The sequence below is a fragment of the Caenorhabditis remanei genome, chromosome IV, assembly GCF_010183535.1.
Source record: "Caenorhabditis remanei strain PX506 chromosome IV, whole genome shotgun sequence".
NCBI lineage: Eukaryota > Metazoa > Nematoda > Chromadorea > Rhabditida > Rhabditidae > Caenorhabditis > Caenorhabditis remanei.
The window spans coordinates 19790048-19811991 of record NC_071331.1 but is presented as its reverse complement, the minus strand read 5'-3'; the positions used below and the strand labels follow the sequence as shown (position 1 = coordinate 19811991).

At 37.3% G+C, this 21944-nt stretch overlaps 3 protein-coding genes across 3 annotated transcripts; 1 reads left to right on the top strand and 2 right to left on the bottom strand.

The window, feature by feature from the left end:
* Positions 1 to 4647: 4647 nt before the first annotated feature.
* GCK72_015306 (uncharacterized protein) lies at positions 4648 to 5951 on the top strand (the record flags this gene model as incomplete). Its single annotated transcript, XM_053730766.1, has 6 exons — positions 4648 to 4836; positions 4883 to 4967; positions 5014 to 5092; positions 5198 to 5402; positions 5451 to 5522; positions 5568 to 5951. The coding sequence occupies 6 exons, from the start codon at positions 4648 to 4650 to the stop codon at positions 5949 to 5951; spliced, it is 1014 nt and encodes a 337-aa protein (XP_053585538.1).
* Positions 5952 to 9046: 3095 nt separating this feature from the next.
* Positions 9047 to 13413, bottom strand: GCK72_015305 (uncharacterized protein; the record flags this gene model as incomplete). Its single annotated transcript, XM_053730765.1, has 6 exons — positions 9047 to 9228; positions 9936 to 10087; positions 10135 to 10292; positions 11885 to 12178; positions 12232 to 12308; positions 13050 to 13413. 6 exons carry the CDS (start codon positions 13411 to 13413, stop codon positions 9047 to 9049), a joined length of 1227 nt encoding a protein of 408 aa, XP_053585537.1.
* Positions 13414 to 14201: 788 nt separating this feature from the next.
* On the bottom strand, positions 14202 to 21788 carry GCK72_015304 (uncharacterized protein; the record flags this gene model as incomplete). Its single annotated transcript, XM_053730764.1, has 7 exons — positions 14202 to 14349; positions 15713 to 15948; positions 17482 to 17769; positions 18213 to 18689; positions 19942 to 20454; positions 21545 to 21632; positions 21685 to 21788. 7 exons carry the CDS (start codon positions 21786 to 21788, stop codon positions 14202 to 14204), a joined length of 1854 nt encoding a protein of 617 aa, XP_053585536.1.
* Positions 21789 to 21944: the final 156 nt, after the last annotated feature.

The window sequence follows — 21944 nt, the reverse complement described above, 5'->3', positions numbered from 1 at the left end:
ACCCCTCGATCGCCTTATTGATTTATTTTTCGCGCACAAAAACAGCTGAAATATCATATATTACGATTTATTCACTAAAAGGACTATACATAAAAAAGTATAAGTTAAAAAAAAACAAAAAAAAACAACTAAATACAATGATTTTTCGAAGTATCCCTGGTGTGCTCGCATTGTTGTCCAGATGTAGACTTCGTCAGTGAATTTCTGTAAAATTCATTAATTAATTATGATTTTTACTTGTAAATATTACCTTCTGACGATACATTCAAGGTGGGAAGTTCGTATTGTTTGCTTTTTAGTGAGAATCTGAAAAAAACTTAGAGATTTTTGATTATGAGATAAAAATCGACTTACGATAACTTTTCCACTGAACTTGTGCACCTCCACTAACGAAATTCGATTTTTTCCATGAAATTTCGTAATCTGAATGAAAAATAATGTACTGTCGAAAAAATAAAGTTTGGCCAAGGATTTTCAAAAAAAAATTTCGCGCTCAAAACGCAAGTGCGGCTGGAAGTTTTGGGCGGAGTCAATGCGGAGCTTAACGGAAGCACCGCACCTGAAATTTCTCTTGATTTTTTTTACGAGTGGCCACCGACAGTAAGAGGAAGTCGTGTTTTAATCGAATTTTTCAATGTTTTTTGCCGTTTATTTTTATTTTTTAAATGAAAATGTATAAAGTTTTTACTTTCGCAAACAATTTTCGTTTTCGTTTACAAATTTTTGTCTGTTTTTCACATTTTTTCACTTCAGTTATTCGTTTTTTCAGGAAACAAGAAAATCGACGTCCAAGAAGTGCTCTAAATCAACGATTACATCATTCTTCGATTTTTTTTTGTGTTAGTTTTAGAAGAAACAAAGTGGTTCTCTCCGGTCGAACGTTTTTTCAGGTTTCAAAGATGATGGAAATCAGGAAAAAGCGACGTCATCGTCATTCACAGCTTTTCGGATTGTTGTCGAGTTAGTTTTATGATTGAACTAAAACCGTTTCTCTCCGCCTGAATTTTCAGATTTCCCCGTGCTGTCTCTCCAGGTCAACGACAACAACACATCGTCAATCGCCAGTAACCAGAAAACTGACATATCGACACTCTTAAAATCCGACCAAGGTCCGATCAACTTCTGGGCAGCCGACAGTCATTTCGAAACTTGTGATCAGAAGCCGACCAACGTCCGAGCTAAAGCCGACATTCTCTTAACTTCTGACCAGAAGGTGAGCAAGATCCGATCTAAAGTCGCCGTTCCTTCAACTTGCGGGTAAAAGTACCGAAATTGCTTCAACTTCCGCCCAAAAGCTGACCTAGATCCGACCTAAAGTCTGAAATCGTTAAACTTCCGGCCAGAAGGTGAGCAAGATCCGATCTAAAGCCGAATCGACCTCAACTTCCGCCCTAAAGTTGCCACACGACTGCCGAGTTTCTCTCTTTATCTTTCTTTATTACGGGATGTCTTTCTATTTTTCAAGCTCTCACAGACTGTTCTTCTAATATTTTTTTTGTTGTCTTGGTTCCAGTCTGTTCCAAAAACTTATCAAGGTATTACTGTTTCAGGTAAAAACGGGGATTTATGTGAATCCTACCCTGGGTTGCCTGCCCATAAACAACAATGCCTTCGAAATTCAAAATTTATTTATACTTATTGAAAAAAGGAGAGCCGAGGTATGAGCACCAGCGAATTTCATTTGAAGGCATCTTCTGAGCGACAGGCGATGAAACTCGGCGTGGACGAGAAGCAGAAGCATTCTGAACTTTTTTTGAGCCAACTGAAAAAGCTAACTACCTCTTCCTCTTCTTCCCCTTTTTACCGTAACTCGCGTCAAACACAATATTATGAGCTCAAAAATATACCAAAATGGAGATCTCGACGAGTTCTATGTCCGTGACCCACTACGGGCCGGATGGCTATTTGTTAATGTGCCGCGGGCCCGTTCCCATCGCCCCTCACAGTGTTTTTTGTCTCTCGTTTTCTCTTTTATACCGTAACTATAAACTATCTGGTGACTTGGAAGAAGCAGGATTTTGATTGATTTTTATAAAAAGTAGAGGGACAGGAAGACATTTCCAGCATTTTCATATATTAAACATATATTTCTGATGTCTATGGAACTCAATATCTCTTGTGTAATCGAATGGAGTGTTCTGACCCGTTTTCGGAGATGTAGTCTACTTTACGTCCAGGATTGGATGGAAGGCTGTTAGGAAGCCAGCCGTAAGAATTTGAAGCCAGCTGTAAGAATTTTTTGAACCGAAATCGTTCAGAAGATCATCAGATGAAGAAAAAAAACAGGAATAATGTAGATACCGTAAATACTGTATTATAACGGCATGCCGTTATATTTTTCAACTACCTCCGAGAGAAATTTTGTGGCTTTAGAAACTCATTAAAATTAAACGGAAAAACTGATTTTGACGTTCAATTTGCTTATCAAGAAGTTACTTATCACGCTGCTTCTAATCAGAATCAAGAAAATACACTGGGATAATCATATTCATGAATTCTGAGTATACATGGGGTGCCGTTATAATACAGGTGCCCTTCTATTACAGGGGCCGTTATAATACAGTATTTACGGTAATGATGATTTTATACTGTCAATGACCTAATTACGAAGTAACCCGCGCCTCCTCGAAAGATTCGCGATTAAAACACACCTTCTTTCGTGGTTAGAAACAACAACTCTAAAAGGGAAATTAATTATAGGCCAGCGTGGATGTTTGTCGGCTACTGTAGCAGTCGTTTTCTGTGTGTCGCGGCGGGAATTCCTCATGGTGGAAATGACGTGCGCCAGAGTTGCATGAAATTTCGACTTCCGACTTCCGACTTCCGACTTCCGACTTCTGACTTCCGGATAAAAAATCACTTCCGACTTCCGACTTCCGACTTCCGTCATTCCATAACTGTGGAATTCTCGAAAAGTGCATTTCGCAGAAATGCATGGAATAATGGTCTAAAAAGAAAACAGAAAATAGGCTTTTCTTCAGCCAAAAACTATTTTTCCACAGATTTTCGCGAATTTCATGATTTTTCTCTTGGAGTTTTGAAAGTTTGAGAAAAAATCTGATTCCGACTTCCGACTTCCGAGTTCTGACTTCCGGATAAGAAATTTTCACTTCCATGCAACTCTGACGTGCGCCTTTGAACTGTAGTGGAGACGCAGACATCGTAGTTGGCGGCGATTTGAATTGTAAAAGGAATTAATTCCTATTACAATGGAAAGGGAAAAAAAGGGAAAAGTAAAATACATAAATGTAATTGAATAAATTATAGAAATTTATTCAATCCATTAATGCATTTTAGTTTGGAGTGGGACCGAGGCGTGATCGGAAACCAGGCATTTGGCAACAAAACTCAATGACTTCTCTATCCAAATAAGCAATCGAACACGTGCTCTCAACAAACAATTATTCTGGACACTAGGACTCCAGACCCTTCTTCCCTGCTTCACTCAGTACGTGCCTGTTGGACTACTATTCGTTCTCCCGTTATTCGAGATAGAAGTCGGAAAAGTTGGGAATATTGTTGGAGTCACTTGCTGTTTGTACCCTGCTATGGACCCGTTGATTGCAATATTCATGATTAATAGTTTCCGGAAATATGTTTTCAGAATGTCTGAGTTCAGATCAGGGGTGTGCGGAACGGAATTCGGAATTCCGAAAAATTCCGAAAATCGGCTCATTTTCGGAACGGAATTCCGATCGGAATATTCCGAAAAAAAAAATTCGGAACGAAATTCCGATCGGAATATTCCGAAAAAAAAAATTCGGAATGAAATTCCGATCGGAACATTCCGAAAAGAAATTTTCGGAATGAAATTCCGATCGGAATATTCCGAAAAAAATTCGGAATGGAAGAGGAAGTACTGTATTAAAGGCGCATGCGCACTTTTCATGACGGGTCTCGAACAGATTTTTTTTCGCAGTTTTCAGGCGGTATTTTTGAATTTTCGTCTTTTCGCAGTGTTTTTTTAAACAAAAAAACGGTTTTCAGCATTCGATATGGGTAAATGGGACAGTCTGTTGAAAAAAAATTCCGAAAGTCCGAAAATCGGAATATTCCGACATTCCGAAAGTCCGAAAATCCGAAATTCGGACAATTCCGAAATTCCGAAATTCCGAAAATCCGAAATTCGGAATAGTCCGAGATTCCGAAATTCCGAAAATTTGAAATTCGGACAATTCCGAGATTCCGAAATTCCGAAATTTTGAAACTCGGACATTTTTTAGTGTCCGAAATTCCGAAATTTTTTTGTCCGCACACCCCTGGTTCAGATGTCTGCACTAAATTCTGATTGATATTCTTCTAATCAGTGAGATGGATATGTGATATTCTGAATAAAATTGGGTAATGTCAGAGTGTACTGCTGATTAAATTTTTCAATCTAAAATCACCTGTTCCTTTTCAATATCACGCACTTTTTAATATCGTTATACATATAAACCAGAATTAGAAATGACTTCGAGACAACATTTGATTTCCGAGTTTACCACTAATTGAATTTGAAATTACTTTCTAATATTTCCTTGATAACTGGACTTTCTAATTTTTTCATTTTTGATTGGTTTGGAAACTTGGTAACAAGTTTTTTTTCTCTTAACTTTGTAACTCAATTCTCCCTTTGTTCTCCCACAGACTAGACTATTTCAGACAATGGGTGCTCCCCTTTATATCTCCATTTCACAGCACTTTGGTTTCTTTGTTTCTCTCTTGACAAACACCTTACTACTGTACCTGATCAAGACTCGAGCTGACAAATTATTTGGAAGATATCGAGTTCTGATGATTTGTTTCTGTGTCTACTGTCTTTTTTATGCTACTGTGGAGACGCTGGCGTCGCCGGTAAGTTGGTTGGATTGTAATTCAACGGAGCCCTTCCTAATTCCAGGTGGTGCACATTCATGGTGCTGGTATCTTATTCTATGTGAACAGTTTTTTGAAGAATGATATGTTTTGGGGAATGGTGATGGCTGGTAGGTTTGCATTACAACTCGGGGATTCTGAATATTAGTGTTTCAGTCGCCTACTCGGCCTGCTTTGCATCCTGTATCTCACTACTGGCCAATCATTTTGTTTTCCGGTATATTGCGGTGTGTAGGTAAGTCTTATTAAGCAGATATTTATTATGTGAGACAAACCTCATCCAGATAACTTGAAATTTCCTTCAAAGTTCCCACCCACACCCCAATATTTATTTCTACAGAAGCAATAAACTCTACTACTTTGACGGATATAAACTCTACTTATGGTTCATCCCTCCTCTCTTTATGCTCAGTGTCTGGGCTGCTGCAATTCAATTTCTCTATGATCCCACTGACCCAGAAAGAAGAGACTACTTTAGAAATATGACAAAAGAAGTGTACGACGAGAATATCGATAAGCTGGCATATATTGGTCCAGTGTATTATGTAAGAGGTTTTGTGAGTAAACACCTACATATGAACTGATAATTACAGACCTGGGAAAACGGGAAGCGTCAGTTTCGACTTCAAGACGTGCTTGGATCAATGGTGATCTCCAGTATTATTGTGAGAACTTTCTACTTGATCGCCTCATAATTTCATAACTTTTAGAGTATTTCCTTCACTACTTGTATCGTTTGTGCCTATAAAACGTACAAAAAGCTCGATGACTTATCCAACCAAATAAGCAATAAAACACGTGACCTCAACAAACAACTATTCTGGACACTAGGACTCCAGACCCTCCTTCCTTGCTTCACTCAATACATTCCTGTTGGACTAAACTTCACTCTCCCGTTATTCGAGATACCAGTCGGAAAAATTGCGAATCTTGTTGGAGTCACCCCATGTTTGTACCCTGCTTTAGACCCGTTAATTGCAATATTTATGATTAAACGATTCCGGAATTGGTTGTTTCGAAAGGAGTCTCCGTCGCAAGGTGGAAGCGGAGCGAGGGTGCATGCACACGTTGTTAACATACATGATTCTAATTAATGATCATTGGGACTTTTTTCAGCATTTTTTGTATTGTGATAAGAATTCTCATATTTTCTTCCAAAATGTTCATCTGTTCGAGTTAGTAAATTTTTAATAAAAACTTACTGTTTCAGAGAAAAATGATCAGTTTTCGATTGTAAGTCTCTGATTATTCCAAACTTATTCCAAAAGTTGGTGCGCACACTGAGTTTTTTTTTTCTAATACCGTAAAACCTCTATTCAAATGAAATGTGGATAAATTTTTCAAGCTCTCATAGTATTTTGTTGTCTTGTAGCTACTCCGTGTTGCAAATCCGTAATATTTTAGTTTCGAAATGAGTTTTTGAAAAATTTAAACTATTAAAAGAAGAGAGCTGGCTTATGAAGTTTGAGCTTCAGCGATCCTCATGCTACGGTTGAATATTGGGAGTCTTCTGAGCATCAGACGTTGAAAGTCTTCTCACAAACTGTTTTTGGCTTTTCGATCAGATTCTTTTTTTTTCGAATATTTGATTTCAGCGAGCTTTGAGCCACGGAAGTGTTTCTTGCTGCGAGCCAAAGGTTACTGAGCTCTTAGACAGCTGATTTTGATTTTCCAGCTTCCGCGTCAACTCCGACGTGAGATATAAAGCTGAGAAAACGCTGATTCCAAATATATATTTTGTGTTTCGCTCTTCCCCATCCCACAACGCATCATTACCACCTGCACAACTGATATTTTTCACATGTCGGTAAGGCGGTACAAATTTTTTTCTCGAATATCAGACATCGAGGCCGAAAATTGAATATATATTTGGGGTCAACGTTTTCTCAGCTTTCCAATGATATAAGTCACGTTCTATAACTCCACGATCACTTGGTGACCTTCCCTAGTCTAGTTAGTCTGAAATTATCGTTTTCCATGGGACTTGAAGGAGGCGCAGCGGTCGTATGAAGTCATCAAATGTCCCGAATTTGACTTCTTGATCTTTTTTGATGATTCATTTCTGATTATTTCATTGTTCTTTTTCCCAATTTCCGTTCCCATAAAATGTGATGCATCAATCCATCGCCCCCCATGAAAAGCACGAACAGGAAAAACAGCGAGAATCAGTATAAAACATTTATTTTATATGTATATGTACAATAAATTTTATGATACATAAAAGCGCCGTGCGGGGGGTAACGGTTTGTGTTCGAAATATCAGTATCACGAACAGAAAATACAAAGAATATAGTTTTAAGAGAATTTATTATACCGCAAAGCGGGCTTATAGAATCAAAAGTTTTTATGATCCATAACCGTTATGGATCATGAGGGGTTTATAGGAGAAAAGCGGGGATCAAGGTTTGTAGAGAAGGGGATGAGATCAAAGTTCTGACACTCCCAAGGAAAAAAAGAACAAAGAAGAAAAAAAAGAAGAACAGAATAGAAAGGTCATGGCATGTATTTTGCTCTTCGGATCCTCGTTTGATTTGTCACGCTTTTCGATATCATCCGCCGGATGATGAATGGTGCACACAGCAGGAAACCCACGACCACGAAGAACCACATTGAGGGAAGCATTGCTCCAAGCATCACTGCGGCAACGTCTTGGAGAAACTCTCCGATGGCCAGCGAACTCTCGGTTATCCTTTGAAACTATGTGGCTTTGCCATACGGTCCACATTCCAACATCGTCTCGAAGGTGTGGCAGTATACCAAAGCCTTCATCGATTTCTTTGAGACACAAGTGGCTGGAACATATCCTCCTTCCAAGGCATCCTTCCAGTGGTCCATCTTGTTTCGCGGTGCATTTCAGAACGGTCGTCATCCGGGTGATCTCCACGCAGGGCTTCTTGTACGGCAAACGTTGATACTTTGTTGTTTACCACGTGATGATTGAGTCGTTTGGTGGGCAGCTTATTCTTCTTTTTGTGATCTTCTTGGACGTCTGAAGAAATAATTCATTATCTATCGAATGAGCCAGAAAACGTGAATATTGATGTGCAATTGATTTTTTTGATACAGAAAAACCGATTTAGTGATGCCAAAGTCTACCGTGTCCTTAATGGTAAATGGTTCAACCCAAAGTTTAGGTAGCTAGGAAGAAACGCGTCAACGTCACGCCTGCCTTAAACTAATTTGATGTTCTCGAAATCAGAATGATCTTTTTTTCAATGTTCAAATATCTCGCGCCAACGCCACACCAGCGTAATGGGAATGGATAGGATCAGTAGAAATGACTCACCTCCTCATATCACCAATCCAAAAACCAGCAAAAAAAAAACAAATAATTCAAAGAAAATAGGGGGAGAAAAGGGAGAGGCTGCATACCAGATAGCAGCCATAGGGACAGAAATGATCGAAGGAAAAGAAAGAGTCCAACTGTTTTCATGTTGTATTCTGTCTGCGTCTTCTCATCTCTAAGCTCATAAAAATTTCGTTTCCACTCCCCCCGTTTTCAACTGTTTTCAAGAACTCTCCTTCGCACTTGTCTCTAAGTCCCCACTATCTCCCCCACTGTTCCTACTACTACTACAGTCCCCGTCCCGGTGAATATGGCCATTTTGAGGTGAAGAGATTGAATTATTACGAGCTGCAAACGCGCTCTACCGAGTTTGTTTTTTTTAATTCTTAGCCTAAGCCTAAACCTATCTTTAAGCCTAAAACACTGATTTTCAGGCTGAAACCCTTTACAGAAATGTTCCGTTCACAAAAAAAAACACAATTTCTGTGAAAAATTGACTAAATTCGGAAGTTTTGAACTTTTTCACTACAATTTTTTTGCAAAAAATTGTAGTGAAAAATTTTTGCGTGCCGTTGACGCGTTTCTCCCTACATAAGACAGAGGAATTCATGTGCTTTTCGAGGATTTTTGAGGATTTTACAATTTTGACATGACTGGGGTGTCGTTGACGCGTTTCATAAAGTTATCAGAGGGTCGTCAGGTAAATAAACTGCATGATTTCATAGAAAAGGATTTGAAAATGATGGAATAAAGACAGTGCTCAAAACTATTCATAGCGGAGATCATTTGGCATCATGCTAGTTTGGGATAAAAAACGATGGGTAAAACAATAAAATGTGATTCTAAATACTTGATATGAATTATATGGATATGGATACAATAAAACGGTAAAAATAAGGCGATTCAATCGAAAAGTGCCATTTTGAGTCTCTCATTGAGCTGGAATTTCGGATTCTGGGAACGGGCGACGTGGTGACATGAGCGGATGAATTGATGGATTTTGATGTGGAGAGCTTTCGAAGTCAGACCGTTGTCCTTGTCGGGAGCATTCAGCGAGAAGTAGTTTTCCAGGGCGTTGATGCAGTCTGGAATTGAGAATTTGGGATAACTTCGGGTCATTTTGAAACCAGGACGTTTCGCAACCAGTTGAGACAATTGGAAACCGGCGTCGTGAAACTGAACGTTTTGAAACCGGGTGAACAAGTTTTTCCAGATTTTGGTTTTGGTGGGCGGACGAAAAATTGAAAAAAAAAATTTTTTTCGAAAATTTTTGACCAAAAAAGCCGAAAAATTGGCAAAAAATTTCAATAAAACTGTCTAAAAAATGAGTTTTTCGGAGGCAAAAATCTTGAATTTGTATGGAAACTGTAATTATTTCAAGGATAGACCCCTAGAAACTTGTTTTTGAGGTCAAAATTAGAAAAAAATTCTGGAAAAGTCGAAAACAACTATTTTTATAACTTTATTTTTGAAAATTTCAGCCTAAATTTCCAAGGTTTTTCGAAAACCACCGAAAAAACCCGACAGTTTTTTTGTCATAGAGAGTACAACTACCAACTATAATACTTCAAACAGCTACAGTAGTCTGACCTATGGATATAGGATGTGGATCCAAACTACAGTAACCCGGATCCAGGATCCGGGTTACTGTAGTTTTGATTCGAGTATTGTACCTGACACTGGATTACTATAGCCAGGGTACTTAGTCGTCTGGTGCACCAATGACGCGCTTCAAACAATTTTTTGGGATCCAGGATCCGGGTTACTGTAGAGATTCCCATGATTTTCTCACCTTTAGTCGAGAAGTCGAATCCAAACACATTATCATCAAACACGTCGAGAATCGCCGGTTCCAACAATATTTTTCTCACTTTTTTCTTCAAATACTCGGCAGTCGTTTTGTCTTCTTTGTAGAAGTCACCACGTATCCCACACGATTCTATTCTGAAATTATATATAATTCGATTTTCAGACAATAGTTTCAGACTCACCTCTTATCGAATTCAACAGAATCGATGCACTTGATCTGTCGTCTGTAATCAACTTCTCCTTCAGATCCCTTCTCGTTTGGAATTAGATCCGCCATGACTTCCAGAAAACGAGACAATTGATTGCATGAGATCAGACGAGGTGCACTCGTGAGTCGGGTCTGGAACTTTGGATGAGTTATTGGGGAGTTTTGAGTTTTTTTTTAATTTGTTGGAAATTCTTTAGATTATATTAAAAAATCCCACAAAAATACTCAAAAAAGGCAAATTTACAGTGCGAGAAATGCTCGAAATTCCGAAGTGATGTGGTGACCGAACTGTTTCCGTTGGTACTCTTTAGGCCAGTAGCTACTAAAGCTGCCCTAGAAACCCAACAGACAAAAATTCGGCCATCACTGATCGATTTGGGTTTCCCACCAATTTTCGGACTGAAAATTCATGATTTTCGCAAATTTTCAGCCATTTTTCTAGAAATTTTTTAACCATATTCCCAGATTACTGTAGTTCCACTAAAGGGGGGCACCGGCTGTTGCAAAAACTAAGCTTCTAATCTCAAATACGAATCTGGCGCGCCTAGGACGCGTTTTTCCAAGAACTCCAAATTTCAGATCTAAAAATGAAGCATAAATTTTTCAGAAAATAACTAAATCCAAAGTTCAGGATCTCGGTTACAGTAACCCGAATCTTAAAATCGGTAATTCTGGATCTCAGGTACAGTAACCTAAATCTTCTTTTTTTTTTTTAAGAATTTGATAAAATCATGGAAATCATGATTCTATAGGAAACCTTCCGATACAGTAACACGAATCTTAATAACTGGAAAAAACTGAAAAAAGTCAAAAAATCTCAATTTTTAACGAAAAAAGATTTTTCGGACGCATTTTCATTCAACATTGAAAATTTTCGAGTCTGGCGCGACTTTGACGCATTTTTCTATTTTAAATTGAAAATTTTCGAAATCGCGCCATGGACGCACTTTTAACAGAAAACTGCGGATTTTTCGGAGTTAGCGCTTGTTTTTTTTTAGAATTCAAATTTTTGAAATCTGGCGCGCCTAGAACGCATTTTCCTGTAGAAAATAAACATTTTCAAGATCTTGTGCGCCTTGGACGCATTTTTCTAAAGAAATTCCAGTTTTATACGTCTGGGGCGCCTAGGACGCGTTTTTCTGTGGAAAAATTAACATTTTTGAAATCTGGCGCGCCTTGAACGCATTTTTTTAACAAAAAAGGCTACAAAAACCCGGGTCTTCAAAACTAGAAAAAAAACTGAAAAAGGTTGGCAAATCTCGATTTTTATTGATAAAAAGGTGTTTTCCCCTAATTTTTGCCATTTTCAATCATTTTTTCGCCAAAAATTTCCAGTTTTCCGCAATTCTTCTTCAAAATTATCCTATTTTTGCCAATTTTCGCGCCTTTTTGAAAGCATTTTTTGTGAAAAACCCCCCAACACAAACCCTCTCATTTTTCTTGTCCGCAACCATTACCAAAAAAGCTGAGATTTTTGAATTCTGGCGCACCTTGGACGCGTTTTTCTATTTTAAATTGAAAATTTTTGAGGCTGGCGCACCTTGGACGCATTTTTTAACAGAAAACTGCTGGTTTTCGAAGCTAGCGCGGGATTTTTGTTGGATAACTCAGATTTTTGAATTCTGGCGCACCTTGGACGCGTTTTTCTATTTTAAATCAAAAATTGGTGAGTCTGGTGCACCTAGGACGCGTTTTCGACAGCATTTTTCCTGGAAAGAACGAACCCTCTCATTTTTCTTGTCGGCCTCAACTAAGGATCTCAACTTCTGTGCATCCACATCGAACACCTTCACAACTGTTTTCAGCATTTTCTCCATTCTCTCTTTTTGTCTAATTCTCTTCTTCTCCTCTCTATCTATTTCTTCTTTCGTTTTCAGCTCATCTCTCATTTCTCTCATCATTTTTTGTCTCTCTTCCTTCTCCTCTTTCGTCTCATTCCCCATTCTTAACATCATTTCCAGCGCTTTCTGTGTTTGTGGCATCTCGTCCAGATATTTCAGATTATCACGGAATTTTTGCTGAAAATTTTATTTTCTGTCTTTAAATCGGCATTTTCCATCCAAAAACTCACATCTTTTGCTGCAATTTCCTCTGCGTCCATTCTGTCAATATCCGAAATGATACTGTCATCTGAATCGTATCTTTTACCTGAAAATTGTACAATTTTCGAAATCTGGCGTGCCTTGGACGCATTTTTCTTTAGAAAATCAAAAATTCTGGCGCTCTCTCTCTCTCTCTCTCTCTCTCTCTTCTTATTCTTCTCCTCAGAACGCGTATTTATTCTAAATTGAAAATTTTCGAGTCTGGCGCGCCTAGGACGCATTTTTAACAGAAAACTGCTGACTGGCGCGCCTAGGACGCGTTTTCCTGTAAAAATTAGCATTTTTGAAATCTAGCGCGCCTTGGACGCGTTAAAAATAATTTTTAGAAACTGTGGCGCCTAGAATGCGGTTTTTTAAAAAGAAAAATCTTGATTTCTCCGAAAATTTAAGATTTTCGAAAACTGGCGCGCTTTGGACGCATTTTTATTCGAAATTTAAAAAAAAAGATGAATCTGGTGCGCCTTGAACGCGTTTTTATTCTAAATTGTTCTTTTTTGTTCTAAAAATGTCGAAATTTGGGGTACCTAGTATGTCTTTTTCTTCATTAATTCAAATTTTATGAGTCTGGCGCGCCTTGGACGCATTTTTGCTCAAAATTGAAAAATTCAAAACTGGCGCGCCTTGGACGCATTCTTACTCGAAATTTAAAAAATGATGAGTCTGGCGCGCCTTGGACTCATTTTTTAACAGAAAACTGCTGAATATTTGGAGCTAACGCGGGCTTTTTTGTTGAATTCTTCAAATTTCTGAAGTCTGGCGCGCCTCGGACGTGTTTCCCTCTTCTCACCTGTATCCCCACACAGTGCAATGAAGAGTTTCTCCAAATCTTCGTCACTAATAACCTTATTTTTCGAATATTTAATAGTTGGCAGCAGTTCTCCGAGTGCCGTCTCTTTCTTCGTCTCTCCAGATGTTCTCAACAAATTTTTCATCTTTTTATCCTCGATTTCCTCTGCACTTTCCACTTTTTCCACTACTTTTTCCTTATTTTTCACTGATTTCTCCACTTTCTTCTGTTGTTTTTCCTTTGATTTCTCTACTTTTTTCTCCTCATTTTTCGGATTTTTTGTCTTTTTCGGTGGAGATGACGTGGCAGATGATTCCGGTGATTTACGCTTCGTCTTCGGTGTTCGAATGACGAATTTATCCATTTTTTAAACTGAAAATGAAGAATTTCTAGTGGGAAAATAAGGGAAATCGGGGAGAAATGGATCGAAAAAAAAGGGAAAAAATATTTTTAAAATGAGTTTTCAATTTGTCAGAAGCATTGGCTCTTCTGTGTGAATTCGCTTTTTAAGCAATTTCGAAACGGTATTTTTTGTGAATAATAAACATTTTGCGAGTTTTCTTCTAATCGATGTCAAAATTCATAGATTTTACAGAAAAGACTAGAATTTTACATGTATTTAGCTGAAATTTCATGAAAAATGACAATTTTTTTAATTAAAATGCTTGAAATCGAAGAAATCATTCAGAAAACTTATGAAAGACAGTGATGATAAGCAAAATCACTTTATTTTCGAAGGAAAAAGTCACTAAATTGGTCATTTATTCGTTTTTACACAAAATTTCATCATTTTTCATTTACTTCGGACTGAAAACTAAAAAAAAATTTCAGCATAAAAACTTTCAAAAATGTCTAAAATGAATCAAAAAATCGCGAAAAAAGAAGAAAAACCTCCGTTTTTACACATAAAAAATGTCTGAAACAGGAAAAAAAAAGAGATTCAAGCACGAAATAGACAACTGCAATAGAACAGAGCCGATAGAAGAAGAAAAATTTGCAAAATAAAAAAATTATTTTATTATAATAACAATAAAAAGCTGACTACTTACCCGCATTATTCATCTAAAAAAAACTTCAAAAAGTCAAGAAACAAAACAATGAAAACTACCTAACAATCTAGAAACAATTTTAAAAATGAATTTAAAAGTGATTTCACCAATTCTTCTCTAACGGCGATTCAATGATATATCCTCCCAGATCGAACACAGCTCTTCCTGCATTCAAAAGTGATGGATTGAAACGGACAAGACCGAATAGATCGGAGAGAGCGTCAAGTTCAAACCACGTGGCACGGGATAGTCTGGAATCGGGAATAGTTTCAGCCGGGCCGGGCCGGAGCTTTCTCGGCCCGGAATTTTGCAAGTCTGAATAGTTTGGTCCGAAATCTTGAAAAATAGCTAGATTTCTCTAGAAATGTGTCTTAAACATCCTGTCAACACGGCACAGTTCTCACAACCGCACTCTACCGAAATCCCCTTAGAAAATGTCTATTTTTCTCTGAATCTCTCAATTTCGCACACAATTTTCTTCGGTTTCGGTAGAGCGCGGTTGTAAGAAGCGTTTTTCAAATTTTACATTCATCTTAGCATAGTAGCACGGCACGGCTTCTCACAACCGCGCTCTAGGTGGAGCGCAGTTGCAAGAACTGTGTTTTGCTTATGTAGATGTTTCTGAACTAGATTTTGGAGATTCTGGAGCAAAAACGGCATCTGATAACTCAAAAAACATCAAACATTGAGACTTTTCAACTGAAAATCATTAGAAAATGTTATATTTTCACTTTTTTCAGGTTTTCAAAGTGAAAATACATATAATTTGCAGATTTTTGCTCAAAATTCGTCTGATACTGAGTTTTATGAAGGCAAAATGTCATCTAATCTAATATGTAACATTGGTCCAAATGATAACTCAAAAACATAAAAAAATTGAGACTTTCAACTGAAAATCATTAGAAAATGTTATATTTTCAGTTGTTTTGAACTCGCGAGAAGGAAAAAATTATCGTTCGGTACACAGAGTGACGTGATGCCGAAAAATGATTTTTATAGGTTGAAAGATGTGTGTCTAAATGGGATCCAGCAGAAATTAGGAATAATTTTCAGATTTCTGCGCAAAATTTGTTTGAAATTGAGTTTTCTCAAAACGAGATGCCATCTAACAACAAAATAATGGTCCAAATCTCATAGAAGCTGTTTATATCTTCAATTGGAAGAAAATCAAAAATTTTCCAGTTGAAAACGATGATTTTGTCATGAAAAGACTATGAAAACGGCCAATTTCGGGTTTTTTGAATTCAAAAACAAGTTTTTGGTGTAGCATTAGCACGGCACGCTTTGCAACCGCGCTCTAGCGAAACTAAAGAGAATTATGTGCGAAATTGAGAGATTCAGAGAAAAAGACACATTTTTCAAGGGAATTTCGATGAAGCGCAGTTGCAAAGAACATAGGTCACAACAAAGTTTTAGCTGAAAATTATGATCCATTTTGATAAAAAAAATTATCATAATCTTTCAATTTCTGAGATCTAGATGACTTTTAAAGGTGAAAAATGAGTTCCAGACGACAATTTACAACAAAAAAGTTTAAATCATTTTCCTGTACCATAGGTAATTTTTAGTCTGGAAATTCAGAAAATTCCAGATTTTTGAGTGCCCTGTGTGTACCTCGAACAAATAATAGTGGCCCATGCCAACTCGATATCCGCATTTCTCAGCCCAATCGAATAGGATCGAGACGCCCGTGAAATCGTGGAGACCATCACCAAATTATTCTTCAAAACCGTGACGAGAGCCTCGAGACTACCGTAATCCTGTTCGATATTCTTTCCTTGTGACGTCATCAGTCGGGAGACAACGTTATTGATTCGAGACATTGAGAATTCCAGTTCTTGGCAAGCCATCTGGAAAATTCCAGAAGTTCAGTGGCACTGCTATAGCATTAGAGCGCGCTTGCATTGTTTACTCAATTTAAGATTTTAAGTCATATTTAAAGAAATTTTTTTCATTTTCTATTTATCAAAAGAGCTGTTATTTTTGCAATTTTTTATAGAAAACAGTGTGCTCCACCGGTGAAGAAACCGGCGAAAACCCGGTTTTTTTTCACCGGTGAAAACCGTTATAATCACCGGTGAAGTTTTTCTCGGTTTTATAAAAATAAAAACCGGAGTCAAGTTTGGCGAAAACCGGTGTTCACCGAAATTCCCCGGTGTTCAATATTGAAAAACCGGTTTTCCCCGGTTTTCATTTTTCACCGGTGCCCGGTTTTCCCCGGGGAATCCCCGGGTTTCACCGGTTTTTTTGATGATGCAAACACTTCAACGTGAACGAACATGACAGCAACCGGGCATTTTGTAATCGGACGTTTTGAAACATGACATTTCGAAACCGGACACTTTGAAACCGGACGTTTTGCAACCGGAAATTTAAAAACCGGACGTTTCGCAACCGGACATTTTGAAACCGGACGTTTTGCAACCGGCATTTTTTTGTTTCGAAGTGTCATTCGGTTGCGAAACGTCCGGTTTCGAAACGTCCGGTTCCGAAATGTCCGGTTTCGAAACGTCCGGTTTCGAAACGTCCGGTTTCGAAATGTCCGGTTTCGAAATGTCCGGTTGCGAAACGTCCGGTTTCGAAATGTCCGGTTTCGAAATGTCCGGTTTCGAAATGTCCGGTTTCGAAATGTCCGGTTTCGAAATGTCCGGTTTCGAAATGTCCGGTTTCGAAATGTCCGGTTCCGAAACGTCCGGTTTCGAAATGTCCGGTTTCGAAATGTCCGGTTTCAAAATGTCCGGTTTCGAAATGTCCGGTTTCGAAATGTCCGGTTTCGAAATGTCCGGTTCCGAAATGTCCGGTTCCGAAATGTCCGGTTTCGAAATGTCCGGTTTCGAAATGTCCGGTTATGTGTTACCAATTTCAAAAAAACTCCGGCGAAAACCGGTGAAAACCGGGGAAACACCGGTTTTTTCACCGGTGTTTCCCCGGGGAAAACCCGGTGATCACCGGTTTTCTCCGGGTTTTCCCCGGTGAAACACCGGTGAATTTCGGTGAAAACCGGTGAATATTTTCACCGGTTTTTTCATGAAAAACCGGTTTTCACTAGTTTTAAAATCCCGGTGGAGCACACTGATAGAAAATGAAAAAAAAATTTTTTTTTAATGTTTTTGGCTTAAATTCTTAAAATTAGCGATTTGTCTGGGCTTTTGCCTATTTTGACAGGTGAAAATCAGAATTTGGAGATAAAAAACTGCCAAAACCAGTGTTTTTGAGTATTTTTGTACATTTATTGCTCAAAAATGACAACTTTCAACTGTGAAATCTCCAAATTTTCAGTCATTTTCAGCAAATTTTGACGAATTTTCGGTCATTTTTAACCAACAAAATTAGATTGAGTAAAAAATGCAAGCGCGCGCTAATGTGTGTCCAGATGTCCCCACCTGAAGTGACGGATGGGCGTGTTCTGCAATATAATGAGTCAATCCAGGATTTCTCATCTCATCCGCCTCTTTCTCTTGTTTCAGCCATCGTTTCAGAGTACTGACAATTCGTTTATGAGATGTCGACGTGGCCCACGTGGCTATCGTCGCCAATCCGATCTGTTCAACGTCTGCACTCTCGTCGATAATCGACAAAAGAGTTGTGACGTCACGGAAGATTTTCTCGTGTGGGAAGGAAGAGTCACTGGCTGCCACACCGACGAGTTCTAGTTGGGTCGAGATGACGGACTGAAAATTTTTGGGCTCATTTTTTGACGATTTTCAGCGTTTTATGAACTGGAATGGATAGAAAAGCCATTTAGATCGTTTTTAACTATTTTTTTTCCTGATTTTTACGATTTTCAGCACTTTTTCATAGCTTTCTCCATACTTGACCATTTTTTTTTCAAATTTTGTTGAACTTTTTACAATTTTTTATCAAAATTTTTTCACATTTTGTTGATTTTTCAGAATTTCTTCTAATTCTGAATGATAGTTGAAAATATGACTTTTTCGTGAACAAAACTCAAAAAATTTCAAAAGATTTGAATTCTGGCGCCTTTTTTAAAGTTTAATTTTAAGCGATTTGATTAAAATTGTCTGAAAATTACAATTTTCAATGAAAACCACCAATTATCTAAATTTTTATCCAAAAACCAAATTTTTCACAATTTCTCCGAGCACACTCCTACCTGAAGAACATCTCTTGTCAACATCGACAAAAGTGAATTCTCAATATCGACAACAATCGATAATCCCTCATCAATCAATCCACTTAAATAATACAAAGAAGACTCAAGAGAATACACTTTCAGAGCCAAATCAGTGACGAGTCTCTGAGATCTCGAATCATCCGAAAGAACACTTCGATCCGTTCGTCTAGAAGGTGTCCGATTACACCAAATAGATAGTTCTCTTAGTGTTCGTTTAGCCATTCCAACTGTCGCCGCGGCGAATGGCATCCGTCCACTTCCAGTCAACTCTGCACAGATTTCTGCTCCGTTGCCTGGCGCGCCTAGGACGTTTTTCTCGTTGACTAGAGCAGTCAGCTCGATTCGTCCGATGTCTGTTCCCTTTAATCCGAATGTTTCGCCACGATGGAATTTGATTTTGTCAGTCGTCGCAAGTTCTGTTTCGTCGAGAATGAAACATGTTTGTTCACCTTTGTTCTGAAAAGAAAATAGTGGAAAATCTTAAAAATTTGCATTTTTTTATATAAAATCGACTGAAAAACCACAAAAAAAAAAGTAATTTATAGACTATAAATCACTTTTTTCGTGGTTTTTCAGTGGATTTTCTTGAACAAATGCAAATTTTTCATAAATTATAGAGAAAAATAGATTCGAATATCTGTTTTTTTTAGATTTTCTGAGCAAATTTTGCTTTTTAGATTGATAATCGACAGTTTCTAAAAATGTTTTAATGTTAAAATTACTTTTTTTAGCGAAAAACTGGAAAATTTGGCCTAAAGTAGTCACAAATCTCTTAGAAATCTCAATTTTCCTAAATATTTTCCAAAAAAAGGGAAAAATTCACACTTTTTCCAAATTCTTCAATAGAAACTGTGATTTTCACAAGAAAAGTCGCTGAAACTTGTAAAAATTCCACTTTTTTCGGTTCAAAATCTCGATTTTTAATGCGAAAAAACCATTTTGAGCTATAAGAAATATGAATTTTCACATTTTTTCCGTTTTTTTTTCAGGAAATATTCAGAATAAACAGGAAAAATGACGAAAATTCAAATTTCTTATAGCTCGAAATGGTTTTTTCGCATTAAAAACCATCGAAATAGAGATTTTTGACCGGAAAAGAGGAATTTTTCAAGTTTTTACGACTTTTCTTGTGAGAATCACAAGAGTTTTAGAAAAAAAAACAGGAAAATTGAAAAAAATGATAGTCGGGACAATTAAGAGAAAAAACTCCTGATTTTCTGCTTATTTTGGTCAATTTCAGCTCAAAATGACTTGTTTTATATCAATTTTTATGAATTTTGATGAATTTTAGGCAAAGACAGTTCCTTTTGATCGATTTTAGCACAAAAATGGTTAGTTTTATGTAGTTTTATATAGTTTTTAGTCGATTTTTGACAATTTGAAGTCTAAAATGTTCTAAACGTCAAAAATAGCAATTTTTGACACTGAAGCCCTAATTTTTGAGCAAATTTTCATCAAAAAATCGCACAATTTCAATTTTATCCTTGTTTTCAGCCATTTTCAGTTAAAAATTACATTTTTTATGTCAAAAACATCATTTTTTGCTATTTTTCGACCTATTTTCCATTAAAAAACCGATTTTTTGACGAATAGCAGCTGAAAATTCTCAATTTTTCACTCCAAAATCAAATTTCCTCTCTATTTTTCAGGTAGATAAAACGAATTCGGTCTCAAAAATAGGTGTTTTTTCCTGTTTTTTCAAACTTACATCTCCAAAAACGACATAAAAATTGGCGTTATGATGTCCGATGACTCGAATATTCTCTCCATTCAACATAGATTTTCCCTGTGGACCCGCAGTCTGTTCACACTTTCCCCCATTCGTATCCTTCACAATCGCCACTGCGGGACGGATTTTTCCATCGGAAAGAGATGTCAAATACTTGGATTTCTGTTCATCCGTTCCATAAATTGTGAGAATATTCGAGACTTGTAGAGCAATTTGAGCACTCGTGTAGATATTCCAATCAATCGATAATTCTTCGAAAACTTTCGAAATTTCCTTATTTTTCATTCCGATTCCACCGAAATCTTTGGGAATTGAAACCGAGAAAATTGCATTACTTCGGAGGGTTTCTATCACTTCCGACGGCAAATTTCCCTCTTTTTCGATGATTTTTGAGTCGACTGAAAGATTTAGAGACTTTTGGAGAATATCTACGAATCCTTCGATATTTCGCACGTCGTCTGAGTCGGTGTACTCTGGGTAGATCATGAAATCCTGGAAAATTTCAAGATTTAGGGGAAAAAATGACGAAAAAATGTGATTTTCATAGGAAAAATCGGATTTTCGATGATTTTGGTGATGAAATGAGGGATTTTTGTGAGTTTTCTACGCTCAAAAACGTCAATTTCAGTGAAATTTTGCCATATTCTTTGAGAAAACAGCTAAAATTACAGAAAGTGCTGTTTTTGCAAGAAAACTCAACAATACGAAAAAATTTGAGAAAAAATCGATGAAATACAGTTTTTCCTTTCTAAAAACCGGAAATTTTGTTGTTTTTTGAGATTTCTAACATAAAACTTGATTTTTTCATGCCTTGAACCATTTTTTCCAACAAAAACAAAATTTGCACTCGAAATTTCTTAAAAATGCAAAAATAATGTGATTTTAATGAGGAAAATCAGATTTTTACGATAAAAAAGCTGATTTCCGTGATTTTTACACTCAGAAACGTCGAAAATTTGAAATATTCTTTGAGAAAATAGGTTAAACTCCAGAAAATGCAGTTTTTTGAAGGAAAACTCGAAAAACATGAAATTTCGTCTCAAAAATTGAATTTTCGAGATGTTTTTATGGTTTTCATCATACTTGTCACGGGCCGGGCCGGGCCGAAATCAGGAAAAATCTCGGCCCGGCCCGGCCCGCTCGGCCCGTTTTGAAACATTTTTTCAAAACATTTTGAGTTTTTGAACTTTTTTTGGAAATTTTTTGAAAATTTTTGAAAAAAGTATAGTTTTTGAATAAACATTCAAAATTGAATCAAAATGTGAATATGTAATGATAATTTAAGCATTTTTACTGTTTTTTTTCGAAAAATTTCAAAAAAAAATTGGTAAAAATGGGTACCCATTTTTGAATCCGGGCCGCCGGGCCGGGCCGGGCCAAGAGAAATTTCGGGCCGGGCCGACGGGCCGAGCCGGGCCGGCCCGATTTTCGACAAGTATGGTTTTCATGAAAAAAATCTTGTTCTTAATGCTTAATTTCGTTGAGAATAAGGTTTTTTATGCTTTGAACCACCAAAATTAATTTTTTCCACTAAAAATTAATTTTTCCAACAAAAACCAACTTTTCGCTCGAAATTCCTTACTTTTTCAAACCGATTCATCGCAAAACCTCTCGACAATGATCGTTTCTCAATCGGAGATGAATTATCCAGTGTTCGAATCGCATATTTGCTGAAAAACTGGTGATTTTAATTGCTCCACCCGTTTCACCTCGAAAACCAACCTTTTCTCACTGAATTCCGCCAATTTTTCAGCTTTTCCCGCATCGCTGAGACATCTAGCTGTGTATTTTTGAAATTTTTGCACTCGAAGAAGTGCTCGGTGCATTTTTCAGCGAGATTTTCGGTTTGAAAACCGGAAAAAAAGGCAAAAAATCGAGATGGCCGAGTGATGAAACGGTGGAGTTTTCTAGTCCGCGGCCATCTGATTTTTTGCGCGAATTTAAAATTCAAAGGTAGAAAATGGAAATTTCACCAGAAATTA